At 36.2% G+C, this 14,364-nt stretch overlaps 1 protein-coding gene across 1 annotated transcript; it reads right to left on the bottom strand.

Annotated features, from left to right (window-relative positions):
• Nucleotides 1–397: 397 nt before the first annotated feature.
• On the bottom strand, nt 398–7,712 carry LOC104120729 (general transcription factor IIH subunit 2). Its single transcript, XM_009632553.4, has 5 exons — nt 7,498–7,712; nt 5,771–6,038; nt 4,266–4,727; nt 3,673–4,045; nt 398–973 (listed from the first exon to the last, which is right to left on the bottom strand). The coding sequence occupies exons 2-5, from the start codon at nt 6,032–6,034 to the stop codon at nt 825–827; spliced, it is 1,248 nt and encodes a 415-aa protein (XP_009630848.1). The 5' UTR covers nt 6,035–6,038; nt 7,498–7,712; the 3' UTR covers nt 398–824.
• Between the last annotated feature and the right edge of the window lie 6,652 nt (nt 7,713–14,364).

Genomic DNA, 14,364 nt, shown 5'->3' with positions numbered 1-14,364 from the left:
AGAGTCGCACTAGCAAAGGTCATAGAAATGTAACGTGATCATTGGTCCATGATCATATTAACACAAATTTACAACAATAACAAAAAAAGTAATCCAGAATAACTAAGAAAAAGTTGGGCTGGAGTGCTCAATTTAAATAAACTTCGCACGCACAAACAGGTACACACATGAAACAACCTGCTTTATGGTACAAGGTTGACAAAAGCTGAATATGGCTATAACATATTCATAAGAACTTATGTTAATTGTACTCCTAAACAATCTCTTGGCTAAACAATCGCTGATAAATTATCCTCATCTAACTGATGGCAAAAAAGGCCTCTGACCTCGGAAATGCACAATGAAACACTAGAGGTGATTTCACCAATCCAGTATGTAAATGCAAAATTCCTGAAGCTCAAAGGTAAAACAGAGATCTCAGCACTACATTTTTCTTTTTTTCTTTAAAGTTGAAATTTGAGGGTACAAGAAGCAACAGTCTGATAGTCATATATATGATACAGCATGCCATAATCCTGCACTGCTCCAAAGGTTCGAATTAGAGGACAGAAGTTCCATCTGTTGAGATCTGTAATTGTGTTTCCTGTACTTGTTCCAAAGAATTTGGTCAGCATATAACAATAAAGGTTCCTATAGAAGCGAATGGTTCTAGGTATTTAGAGATCAGAAGCAGACAGTTTGACTCTTCCTCATAACATGGTGTGAAACAGGATTTCTGATACTTGACAAGAACATCCAACAGAAACATTTCATTCTGCCGTTCAGCCGTTCTGTTTTAGGAGTAATGGTCAATTGTGCAAGCTCTCGTGTAAGAAACACATTTGTCATTCATTCATATCACTAATGGTCTTGGAATTCCTTAAGCTCTCACAACCTGGACAATTGTGCAAGCTCTCATGTATATAAATATCACAATCAAGGCAGAAGTGGTGTTTGCAGTTTGGACAAGCAACCTGTAGACCTGGCAAATTTCCTGCATCAAATGAATAGAGAGAAAAGTATAATAAGCAAAATGTGAGAAGCTGCACATTAAGTTTGCATTAAGAAGAGACCGATTGCTCTTTTCCAAATTTTATGCTCCCAAGCCATAGTTGGTCCAAGCATGGCTCATTTTACTGAATCATTTCCCAGTTCAACAGAAGTCATCAGAAATTTGTCAAAAAACAAACGAGCTGGCTGGATACATCTACAAACACATTGTTCAACAGGTACCTCCTTCACAGAACAATTTCAGCATTGCTTGAACAGTTATATGAACACAGTCGTCAAACAGTCATCATCATCATCAACAACAACAACAATCCCACTGTAATCCCACAAGTGGCATAATTTAAGCTCTTGATACTAAATGCATCTAATCTTTTGAAGAGCACTAGAAATATTTCTTTTGCTCCAGTTCAAAAGCCAGTTACACTATTAGTGAATGTTTTCTGTTTCTTTATTATTTTCTAGTCTGAGAAATACACATATTAGAAATCCATTACAAGTTACCTGCACAAGGAAAGAAGTTCACGTAAAATTTCCCTGCAATTACACTGCTTTCAGGGGAAATCAGAACCCAACACCTTGATCTGAGATTGCTACTTTAGCAACGATTTTCTCTTCTTTTTTCTTTTTTTTCAGAAAGGTAATATACCACTTTAGCAACAGTCATATCAGATACTAGAGTGTTCATTGTTATTTGACTCTTGACCAGGTCCAAACATCCAAACATTATGATGTTGGGGAACTCAAGGGTCCTTTCTTTTACAAGGTAAAATTTTTATTAAGATGGTACAGCAATTACATATAAAAAAAAGAAGGCCCAGTCTGGTTGACCATTACGCGTCGAGGAATTGGCTATGTAACCAAGGGTCTTACGACCTTCTTGATTATATATGAGTCTTTGGAGTACTTAAAGATTATATTACGCGTCTAGTAATTGTGCTTGCGGGACGAGGTGGACATTGCAGACCGTTGGTGGTCGATAATCGTTTTGACTGAATAGAAGTAGTTGCAGCCCCTATAGTTGGACCAAGGACATCAAATGCCCCTGCCAACAAATTTATGTAGTCTCCGTCATTGACACCTGTCAAATCCTACTGCTGAGGCAGTATAATGAAGAGTAAGCAATAACTACAAAAGCAGCAGAAGATCTATGTATCCATCATATTAAGACTATTATGAGTACATTTTAAAGACCATCAAAACTAGTCCAAAAAAGTTGTAGTAATCTACTTGAATTGCATTTTATTACTGTGATATGAATTGTATTTTTCAATATGACGCTGTTAGAATGATTTATTCATGTGTTCACTTGTTTAAACTTGGACACCCCTTGCAAAAAATTCTGCATGCGCCACTGCTTGCATTCTAGAAACAAGGATAAACGACCATTAGGAAAGAAACTAGTAGAGTTTCAAATTCCTATTTCCCTATCACTCGCTCAATTGGAAGTCGGTGTGTAACTGACAATAAGAAGCATCGTTTTGACAATTTGGTATTGCAAAGCAATCCTATAATGGAAAACTCAGAGCTGTGCTACATATAGTAAAGAGTAAAAGTGGTCTTCAAGAAAATAGCATTAAAAGTTGGCACAAATATGATTATGCAAGACAAATAGTCCTACATTTAACGTCAATTGCGTTTGCCTCTTATAAACATATTGTTTCATCAGTACTGTGAGATTAGTGACACACTCTAACCATCCACAAGAGTTGATTATTAGTGCTAGTCCATGTAAGGCATATGTTCATAGAAAAACTAGTATATAATGTTAGTTAGCTTAGACATGTCACAATGCCATCTTTAAAATGCAGCCAAAAAGGATGCATCTCAAGAACCGGAGAACAAAATATAGAAAAAGAAGCAAACGAAGTCCTTTGCCACGGCAAAAAAATAAAAGTTGGAAGAAAATGAAAACCGCTTCGCCATATTTCTCAATCTATGAGGAAAGAAAAACTTATTTGACTTTTATTAGCTTCTTTCCCTTTTAAAACCTCTTCCCTTAATCCCTTCCCCTTTCTCTCCCCCTTTCCCCATAACCCCACCCAAACAAGAACCTAAATGATACAATATTGTGTGTGGTTATGCTTATTCTTACAAGGTTCTCATTCTTTATAAATCTACATAGGTTTGATATCATTAAAGAAAGTCTGAAACTATCTTTTTTTTAGTTCCAATAAGAAGCTTTTACTCACTTAGTTACCCTTCCAGTTCACCATGGAAGTGAATCAATTTGTAAAGAAGATAGACACATAGACAAAAACTTTATATTCTATCATACCAGATAACAACAATTATACAAATGGTTTTTGCCATTCTGTGCAGCTATGAACTCAAAGAAAGGAACTTTACTGTTGTCCTCAGTGACACAAGACGCTTGAGGTCAGGGTTATCAGTTATGTACCCCAGGGTTAATCTGTTAAACTACTCCATTTGAGAATTCTCTCCTTAATAGAACATCCTAACATTTCCATGAACAAAATGCGAATACCCCAACAACCACCACCACAAAGAAAAAGTATAGATATCCTATGTGACTGGGCGCTTCATTCTCAGATTGGCTTTTAATGGTTACTTACAATACAATCTTCAGAGAAAACAGAAAAGACGGATGTTCCTTGCTTTGACATGACTCTTATACCACTTGACAGTTCCAAGTTTGAAAATAAGCTTGAAGACTGCTCTTACCAGGATTTAGGAGACTTTGCTGGCAACCAAAGCAATTCTTTGGTAACTTGTGAATATCTTTCAGAAGTGAAGGTGAAACATCATCAAATGGCCTTATTGGGAACAGGTGGTGATATGACCTTGCCAAATGTGGAGAAGACACAAGGGTCAGTCCACAGATACAACATTCAGTAGGCAGCTCACATACGCGTGCTTTGCATCTCGGACAAGTGTATCCACCACCAACCTTAGCCTCTTTATGACATGAACAAATTGAAATGACACCCTCTGCTGCTCTTTGGGGGAATCCCATCTTGATCAAATTTGCAACAGCAAACTCTGCAATCGCTGGAGGAGGTGGAGCATGCTCTAATACCAACTCTTTTAAATGGGGCTGACAGGGCAATAACCATCAATCAAATAAAAAAAAAGTTTAACAATATTGTTCAAGAAGTCGAGAAGCATGCGTATTGTTCTAATCAGTATTCAATGAGACAGTTTTACATAGCATGCAGTTAGAAACAAATGTCTCCTAAATTTCATACAAATAATCTCTTCGTTATCTCACAGGTTTTCAAGTTACCATACTTCAGACCTCAATAATTCATTCTCACCTCATCCAACGCAACATAATACATTCCACCAGTCTCTTGGCAGAGATGCTTGCATATATAGAGTTCGGCAGAGAGACCAATTACTGAGCACCTTATCTTAGACGCTTTACATTTCTGGATGGTTTCGAGTATATCCCCCGGATCACATGTGCTAAGAGCAGAATACAAGATAAGGACTTCACGATGACCATATGATGGGATCTGGTTTAGGAGGTCACACACAAGATCTAGGCCATTCTGAAGGGATGCATCACCTGAGGTCCCCAATTTACCCATCAATGCTTTGATATGAGCCTCCGGACTGCCACCAAGATCTGTTAAACACTGAGCTACTCCATCTTTCAAGATCACCAAGCCAATCTGACTGAGGGGATTCTGATCAAAAAATTCTCTTACAAAAGCCTCCACTTGCTTAGCAACTACAACCATTCGGCTTGGCTTATAATCCATTTCTGCAGCTGCCTAAAATCCAAAATGCAATCAATAATAACTCAAAAGTTTTATAAGGTTCAAGAAATCATGGCCATTACTGTAGCTTCCAAAATTGTCCAGGCCTAATTCAAATGAGTACTTTAAAGTCTCTCTTTTAATAAGTCCAGCTTTCTAGTACTCAAAGCATTTCAATTCTTGTTCGAGCTTTCCAAGTTTGCTTGGGTGTTGCGGAACTATTATCATGTAGGATAAGTATCAAATAGATGCAATCAATTCTCAGAAACACTTTTAAGCAATGTGGACAAAGAAACCGAGGAAAAATGTCAAAAAGTTGGATGCTGACATCTTGAAAGGTGGAGAATTGTCAGCATGATCTTTACGTGTAAATGTTTATGATTGTTTATCGCACTTTTTCAATTTTAAAAGAAAGCATGCAATGCAGTGATAAACGCAATTCTATTAAAGGGACATTTTTAAAGGGCAACAATTGTCATAGACAGACTCAATCACAATTCTCTCAGAATTTCAAAAATTGGTCCAAAGGAATGCAATGTGCTGTTCAGGGATACATGGTGACATCAAAACTGAAAGTGGGTACTCACTAGAATATTAATTAAGTTTACTGATCAAAGACGAGCACCGAATTGCATGCCATACAGCAGCGTAATTTTCTGACAAAATTGTTCAAAATATTGGTTTCTTAAAACCATTACTAGAAACAGAAAAATACTTAGCATTCTTAATATCTCATAGCATAATATAAACAAGTTGTAATCACTAAAACTTCAGCCCTAGATGCAAATAAAAATCCATAAACAGAAGAACTGCTGGTTCTTTAGAAGGACCTGTATTCCTTTTAAATAAACATTTGCTAGCATCAAAAAGGGGATCACCAGATTGTCCAGTAAACTGGACCCAATAAACCTTATCTTGAGATAACTCCTTTACAAACAGATAAAGTATAGATGCTTACATAATTTTTGCATAACTCTAAATTAAAAACTAAACCATCAAATGTCAGTAACCAATTATAGCAATGCACTTTTTGTACAATCATAAAGGATTCCACATACCCTGGAGAAATCAATGATAATGTAAAGGTAGCGAATCAGGCCCTTCTGAACTCGTGCAGCGGTTGCAGTGCGGAGACGTCGTCGATACTGAGCATGGGATAGAGTTTTGTTGTCAATTGGACGAAGGAGTCCAGATTCATCCTCCTGCAAAGACTCCCATGATCTTTCATCTGCATAAGTTCTTTCCCATGCTTCTCGACCTCTCCCACTTTCCTCATCCTCATCTTCTTCTTCTCGGTTAAATCGTTTTTCTTCATTGTTCATTTCCCTGTTTGATAAAATGCACTCTCAATATAATCACCAAATACTTGAGAAATCAACTGTAAAAGCCAATATTGATACAAGAAATTATATGTGGGAGTCCTGAGCTCTTCGCATTATGCACCCCTATTGTATACACTATTTCTCGATTTGCTCCCAATCCTTGACTTTTTTTGCTGTGTTTTCCCCCTAAAGAAACAACCTCTTGCAGAAATGCAAGATAAGGCTGCGTACGATAGACCCTTGTGGTACGGCCCTTCCTCGGACCCCGCGCATAGTGGGAGCTTAGTGCACCGGGTTGCCCTGCCCCCCTAAAGTGTGCACCATTTTTTTCATGAACACAATCGTTTGTTGTTTTATGATTTGTCCCTTAATGTGTGCACCATTTCTTGGGTTTGCACCCTATCTTTATTAGAATTATAAAACATTCCATTTGTGAATGGGCAAAAGAGGGATGATACCATTAAACGGCATTCTACAACTATGGAACGCTGTAACACTACATTCCGCATCTAGTCATCTCTATTCGCTCATTGCAACATTTTCAGTTCCACTTTTATAACACATGCTCTTAAAGGACTTCTCAATGGAGGAATATGCTAAAACTTTCGTTTTTAAGAAGATGGCTTTAATAATGAAGACTTAAATACGTACAATCAAAAGGATCTTGTTGGATTTTACTAAGGTGTGGAAAGCCGGATTCCATTTTTTTTTATTGTGAATATGATCACGATTGAAAGAATTTATGAAGCTAGACAGGTGAAGGAGGAAAAGATTGACCAATGTGGGAAAGGAGTTTCTGAGGCATGTGTTTTTGTATGGCAGTAGTTGGAGATGTTACAAAGATGAAACATTCATTGACGGTGTTGAGTAGCTGATACAGTGTTAAGTGTTCTTAAATTGTATTATTTCTATTTTGCTCCTTCATAAATGAAATGTTTTACGACTTTACAAAGTAACTCAGCATACATTGGGGAAATCATAAAACAACGAAAGATAACTGCAAATCAATAGTGCATACATTAGAGGGAAATTCTTTTGATCTGTAAAAAAAAGGATTAGAATAAATTAAAAAATGATGCATACAACAAGGGAGCAAAATGTAAAAAACTCATAGAAGTATATAGAGTAGTGAATGATGAATGACAAAACCCATTAGGTTTAGCTAGCCCCTTCATATTTAAAGTTGAAAGAATACAGTTGCTAAGCAAGTTTGAAACATTAATCTTTTTGATAACCCCAAGTTTGAAACTTCATCATGAAATTTAATCAACAGATACATGATCACCAAAATGTATCAAATCAAAACCAGAAAATCATCAGAAAAGTAGACATGAACAACCCAAAATTACAAAAATACTTTTTTTAATCCCAACAAGGTAATAACCCAACACAATAGGAGAAACCCTCGATTGAATTGCAGTAGTTTCTAAAGATTTTGCAAATGCAACAGATATAAAGCTTACTTTACTCGTAGTGCGCCGACCAGCTACCTTAGCCGGTGAATTTGGCCGACACGGAGCCGGCGGTTGAGTGGCAGAAGAAACTGAGAACCAGTTAACCTACAATTTCAAAGTAGGATTTGCTCTTTTCAATGCTACACAGCAGCTCTGTAGTGTATTTTAATTCGCCGGAGAGGAGAAAGAAACAAGAGCTTGGCTTTATAAGAACTGATGAAAGTGGTATTAGAAAAATTAAGGACTAAGATTTAAGCTTATTTAGTGTAGAATTAGTCTTAGGGTTAGTGACTGTGTCCATCTAAAATAACAATTTGTACATCGTGCCCCTTTTAATGTTAGTATATCATTAAAAATTTGATATAAAGAACTCTGAATGTGTCACTAAAAATAGTATAAAGTATATAAAAACTTCATATTTGAGAAGTTAGAAACAAAAAAAAAACATCATATGCAATTAACGACCGATATAATTTATAGAGTCAAATAAATTATTTGATCTTCTATTTTTTTGGTCTGGTTAAGCACAAGAATTGGATTAGAGGTTTCTGTAGTAGCATAATTTGGTTGCTCGTGAGGCCGTGACATAGCCTTGTGCAATGCTATGCAGTTACCTAAATAAAGTTATATTTTGGAGAAAATGGTGTTTATTTTACAATCTGAAATTTGTTAAGTTGAAAAAAATGCTTAGGAGCTATTTTCCACTCCAAAAAAAAAAAGAATTCTTTTTCCACTCATAGAACACGTAAAAATCTTCAAAAACAGAAATACTGTAACTATCCTAACTGTTCTGTCTATGAACTTGAAAAAAAACTTTAAAAAAAATTATATTTGTGTTATAAAATAAATATTGTAAAGTAAAGACAAGTATAGAGAGAAACTGATATATTATTCTGACTTCAAACATATGTATATAATGAAGTGAATTCTCCTCTATTTATAGAAGAAAGGAAATTGTTGTGTAAGCTGCTACTGCAAACTGTTGTGTAAGCTGCTACTGCAAACTGCTGTGTAAGCTGCTACTGCAAGCTGCTTGTAAGCTGCTGTGTAAGCTGCTTGTAAACTGCTGTGTAAGCTGCTTGTAAGTTGCTGCTCTAAACTGTTGTGCCAGATATAGATAATCTTCTATCATGGGTAATATTTATCCATAACGGAGTACCGAAAGGATAAGCTTCTTCAGGAGGCTTATTTCTAATAGAGTACTAAATAGATAAATGTATTTATGGCGGAATCTCATATGGATAAACTTCTTCAGGAAGCTTATTTACAACGGAGTACTAAATGAACATCCATAATATAATATATTCATAACACTCCCCCTTGGATGTTCATTAAAAGATAATGTGCCTCGTTAAAACCTTATTAGGAAAAATCCCGTGGGAAAAAATCCTAGTGAAGGAAAAAGAGTACACATATTTAGTAATACGCATTGCTAGCTGCCTCATTAAAAACCTTATAAGGAAAAACCTGTGGAAAAAAACCTTAATAAGGAAAAAAGAGTACATCGCGTATTTTACTCCCCCTGATGAAAACCTTGTTTCAAATATTTAAGTCTCCGCATTTCAATCTTGTATACCATCTTCTCAAAAGTTGAAGTTGGTAAAGATTTGGTGAATAAATCTGCCGGATTGTCACTTGAACGGATTTGTTGCACATCAATGTCACCATTTTTCTGAAGATTGTGTGTGTAGAATAATTTTGGTGAAATGTGCTTCATTCTATCTCCTTTTATAAATCCTCCCTTCAATTGGGCTATGCATGCAGCATTGTCTTCGTATAAAATTGTGGGTCTTTTCTCACATTCCAAATCATATTTTTCTCGAATAAAATGAATTATTGATCTCAATCATACGCATTCCCTACTTGCTTCATGAATGGCTATTATTTCAACATGATTTGAAGAAGTAGCAACAATAGATTGTTTTGTAGAGCGTAATGATATGATAGTACATCCACATGTAAACACGTACCCGGTCTGAGATCTAGCTTTATGGGGATCAGATAAATAACCTGCATCTGCATAGCCAACAAAATCTGCACTATCTTTGTTAGCATAAAACAAACCCATATCAAGAGTTCCCTTTAAATATCGCAATATATGCTTAATCCCGTTCCAATATCTTCGTGTAGGAGAAGAGCTATATCTTGCTAGTAAATTAACAGAAAATACTATGTCAGGCCTTGTAGCATTAGCAAGATACATAAGTGCACCAATTGCACTGAGATAGGGTGTTTCAGGACCCAGGAGTTCCTCATCCTCTTCTGGAGGTCGGAACGGGTCCTTATTCACTTCAAGTGATCGAACAACCATTGGTGTACTCAATGGGTGCGCTTTGTCCATGTAAAAGCGTTTTAAGACCCTTTCTGTATAGGCAGATTGATGCATAAAGATCCCATTTGCTAAATATTCAATTTGCAGTCCAAGACAAAGTTTTGTCTTTCCAAGATCTTTCATCTCAAATTCTTTCTTAAGATATTCAATTGCCTTTTGGAGCTCTTCTGGAGTTCCAACAAGATTTATGTCATCAACATAAACAGCAAGTATAACAAATTCTAATGCCATTTTCTTTTATAAAAATACATGGACAAATAACATCATTTATGTAACCCTCTTTCAATAAATATTCACTGAGGCGATTATACCACATGCGCCCAGATTGTTTTAAACTGTACAAAGATCTTTGTAATCTGATTGAGTACATTTCCCGAGATTTTGAATATGCTTCAGGCATTTTAAATCCTTCAGGGATTTTCATGTAAATCTCATTATCAAGTGACCCGTACAGATAAGCTGTAACCACATCCATCATATGTATTTCAAGCCTTTCACGTAAGGCTAAACTGATGAGATATCGAAATGTTATGGCATCCATAACGGGTGAATATGTTTCTTCATAATCGACTCCAGGTCGTTGTGAGAATCCTTGTGCGACAAGGCGAGCCTTGTATCTTTCAACTTCATTTTGTTCATTCCTTTTTCGCACAAAAATCCATTTATGACCAACTGGTTTTATACCAGCAGGTGTTTGATCTGCTGGTCCAAAGACCTCTCTTTTAGCAAGTGCGTTCAATTCTGATTGAATTGCCCCTTGCCATTTTGGCCAATCAGATCTTTGTTGACATTCTTCGATAGATCGGGGTTCAAAATCCTCACTATCTTGCATAATGTTAAGTGCAACATTATATGCAAAAATATTATCCACCACTATTTCAGATCGATTTAAATTAATCCCATCACCAGTAGAACTTATTAAAAGTTCTTCGCTCACTTGAGTCTCGGGTTTATTGATTTCTTCTGGAATCTCATAACTAATCAGATCTTGGGTCTCTTCAGGAGATCCCTTCATAATATCATTTTGATCATTTTTCGATTTTCTTTTTCTAGGATTTCGATCCTTAGAACCCATAGGCCTACCACGCTTCAGGCATGCTTTAGGTTCACTAGCTCTCATGCTAATAGATGGTCCTGCTGGGACATCAATTCGGATAGGCACATTCTCTGTAGGGATATGTGACTTAGTTATCCTTTTCAAATCAGTAAATGCGTCTGGCATTTGATTTGCTATATTCTGTAAATGGATGATCTTCTGGACCTCCTGATTACATATAGGGGTACGTGGATCAAAGTGAGATAATGATGAAACTTTCCACATAATTTCTCTTTTGATTTCCTTTTTCTCTCCCCCTAATTGTGAAAAATTTATTTCATCAAATCGACAATCTGCAAATCGAGCAGTAAATAAATCTCTCGTCAATGGTTCAAGATAGCGAATAATAGAGGGTGATTCAAACCCAATATATATTCCTAACCTTCTTTGAGGACCCATCTTACTGCGTTGTGGTGGTGCTACTGGCACATATACAGCACATCCAAAAATTCGTAGATGGGAAATATTTGGTTCATGACCAAAAACTAATTGTGACGGAGAATATTTATTATGATGTGTTGGTCTGAGACAGATAAGTGATGCTGCGTGCAAGATAGCATGGTCCCAAACAGTAGTGGGCAATTTTGTTTTCATAAGTAGTGGTCTTGCTATCAATTGCAGTCGTTTAATAAATGACTCTGCAAGGCCATTTTGAGTATGAACATAAGCTACCGGATGTTCAACTTTTATCCCAACTGATAGACAGTAATCATCAAAAGCTTGAGATGATAATTCTCCAGCATTATCAAGGCGAATAGCCTTTATAGGATAATCTGGGAATTGTGCCCTTAATCGAATTATTTGGGCTAATAACTTTGTAAACGCCAGGTTGTGAGATGATAATAGGCACACATGAGATCATCTTGAAGATGCATCTATTAGGACCATAAAATATCTAAACAACCCACTTGGTGGGTGAATAGGTCCACATATATCCCCATGTATACGTTCTAAGAAGGTAGGGGACTCAAATCCAACCTTCATTGGTGATGGTCTAGTGATCATTTTGCCTTGATAACAAGCATCACAAGAAAATTCATTATTTGTAAGAATCTTCAGGTTCTTTAATGGATGCCCACTCGAATTTTTAATAATTCGTCTCATCATTATTGATCCAGGATGGCCCAAACGACCATGCCAAAGCACAAAAGTATTTGAATCAGTAAACTTCTGGTTTACGATAGAGTGTGCTTCAACTGTACTAATCTTTGAATAATATAAGCCAGAAGATAAAGTTGGTAACTTTTCTACAATGCATTTCTGGACAGAAATATTCTTTGTAATACAAAGATATTCCACATTCATTTCATCTATTGTCTCAACATGATACCCATTTCGGCGGATATCTATAAAACTCAACAAATTTCTTCGGGACTTGAAGGAGTACAATGCATTGTCGATAATAAGTTTTGTTCCCTTAGACAGAAATACAATAGCTCTTCCGGAGCCTTCAATCCAACTTATATTACCAGAAATTGTAGAAACATTTGCTTTTTCCTTATGCAAATAAGAAAAGTATTTCTGATCTTTGAATATGGCATGAGTTGTTCCACTATCAACTACACAAATATCTTCATGATTGGTCTTTGATCCAAACATAATTTGAGGATTATCCATATTCTTCAAAATGACATAAACAAAATAAATATGATAGTAAACATTATAACTTTTATTTATGTACAACAATTACATAACTATACTATCTACTACAAATAACAAAAATTAAAATATTTACATCTCTACAGATTCACTACCGATCACACGACTTATTTCTCCTTCTGGGAGTGCAAAGTAATTAGCTACATCCAAATGCATGAAGTCTAAATTATCTTCAGAAATAAAATTTGCTTCAGCATTTTTCTCTATCTTCTTCAGGGAAGCTTGATATAGCTCAACCAGGTGCTTTGGCATACGGCATGTACGTGACCAGTGCCCTTTTCCTCCATATCTATAGCATGCATTTTCTGTCTTTGCTTCTTACACCGCTTCATGCTTTTGTTCCTTCCTTTTCCACTGCTGGTGGTGAGGAGGGTTCTTTGGTGCATTATTATTACTACGATTAGAGTTTTCTCCCCGACCACGGCCATGACCACGACTGGGGCCACGTCCTTTTCCACGTTTAGCTTGGTGGAAGTTCGTCTCATTCACTTCAGGGAATGGACAAGAACCAGTAGGTCGGCTTTCATGATTTTTCATTAATAGCCCATTATGTTGCTCGGCTACAAGAAGATGTGAGATAAGTTCAGAATACTTTTTGAATCCCATCTCTCGATATTGCTGCTGCAGGAGCATATTCGAGGCATGAAAAGTGGTGAAAGTTTTCTCTAACATATCATGATCAGTAATATTATCACCACATAGTTTCAATTGGAAAATAATTCTGAACATAACAGAATTATACTCACTGATAGATTTAAAATCTTGTAGCCTTAGATGAGTCCAATCATAACGTGCTTGTGGAAGAACGACCATCTTCAGGTGGTCATATCTATCTTTTAAATTACTCCACAGTATGACTGGATCTTTAACAGTAAGATATTCCATTTTCAGGCCTTCATCAAGGTGATGGCGTAGGAATATCATTGCTTTGGCACGGTCTTGATTTGATGCCTGATTTTATCTTTGATGGTGTCTGCCAGACCCATCGTATCAAGATGAATTTCGGCATCAAGCACCCAAGACATGTAGCTTTTGCCCGATATATCCAGGGCTACAAACTCAAGTTTAGAAAGATTTGACATTATTTAGAAATAGAAAGTTCGTACCTCTGATACTTTCAAAGTATTTTCTCGAGATGGCAGAGTCTCGTGCTGATAACGTGTTATTAAATAAAGACTGTAAAGTAAAGACAAGTATAGAGAGAAGCTGATATATTATTCTGACTTCAAACTTATGTACATAATGAACTGAATTCTCCTCTGTTTATAGAAGAAAGGAAGCTGCTGTGTAAGCTGCTACTGCAAGCTGCTTGTAAGCTGCTACTGCAAGCTGCTGCTGCAAGCTGCTGTGTAAGTTGCTTGTAAGCTGCTGCTCTAAACTGTTGTGCCAGATATAGATAATATTCTATCATGGGTAATATTTATCCATAATGGAGTACCGAAAGGATAAGCTTCTTCAGGAGGCTTATTTTCTATAGAGTACTAAATAGATAAATGTATTTATGGCGGAGTCTCATATGGATAAACTTCTTCAGGAAGCTTATTTACAACGGAGTACTAAATGAACATCCATAATATAATATATTCATAACAATTTGTTATTTATTTAATTTTTTAAAGTTAATTGTAGAAATTTTTTATCAACTATGGAAAATTTCGTGAAAAACTGATTTTGAAAATAATTTTTTGTTAGTTGTGTGGGAGCCCTTTTTCTTATAGGAAAAGAATGTTTTATTGAAAAATATATTGTTAAGGGTCTAATTTGTTCCTCTACTATTATAAATAGGTCT

The sequence above is a fragment of the Nicotiana tomentosiformis genome, chromosome 5, assembly GCF_000390325.3.
Source record: "Nicotiana tomentosiformis chromosome 5, ASM39032v3, whole genome shotgun sequence".
NCBI lineage: Eukaryota > Viridiplantae > Streptophyta > Magnoliopsida > Solanales > Solanaceae > Nicotiana > Nicotiana tomentosiformis.
Note: the sequence above shows the minus strand (reverse complement) of the source record. Positions and strands in the feature narration are given on the sequence as shown.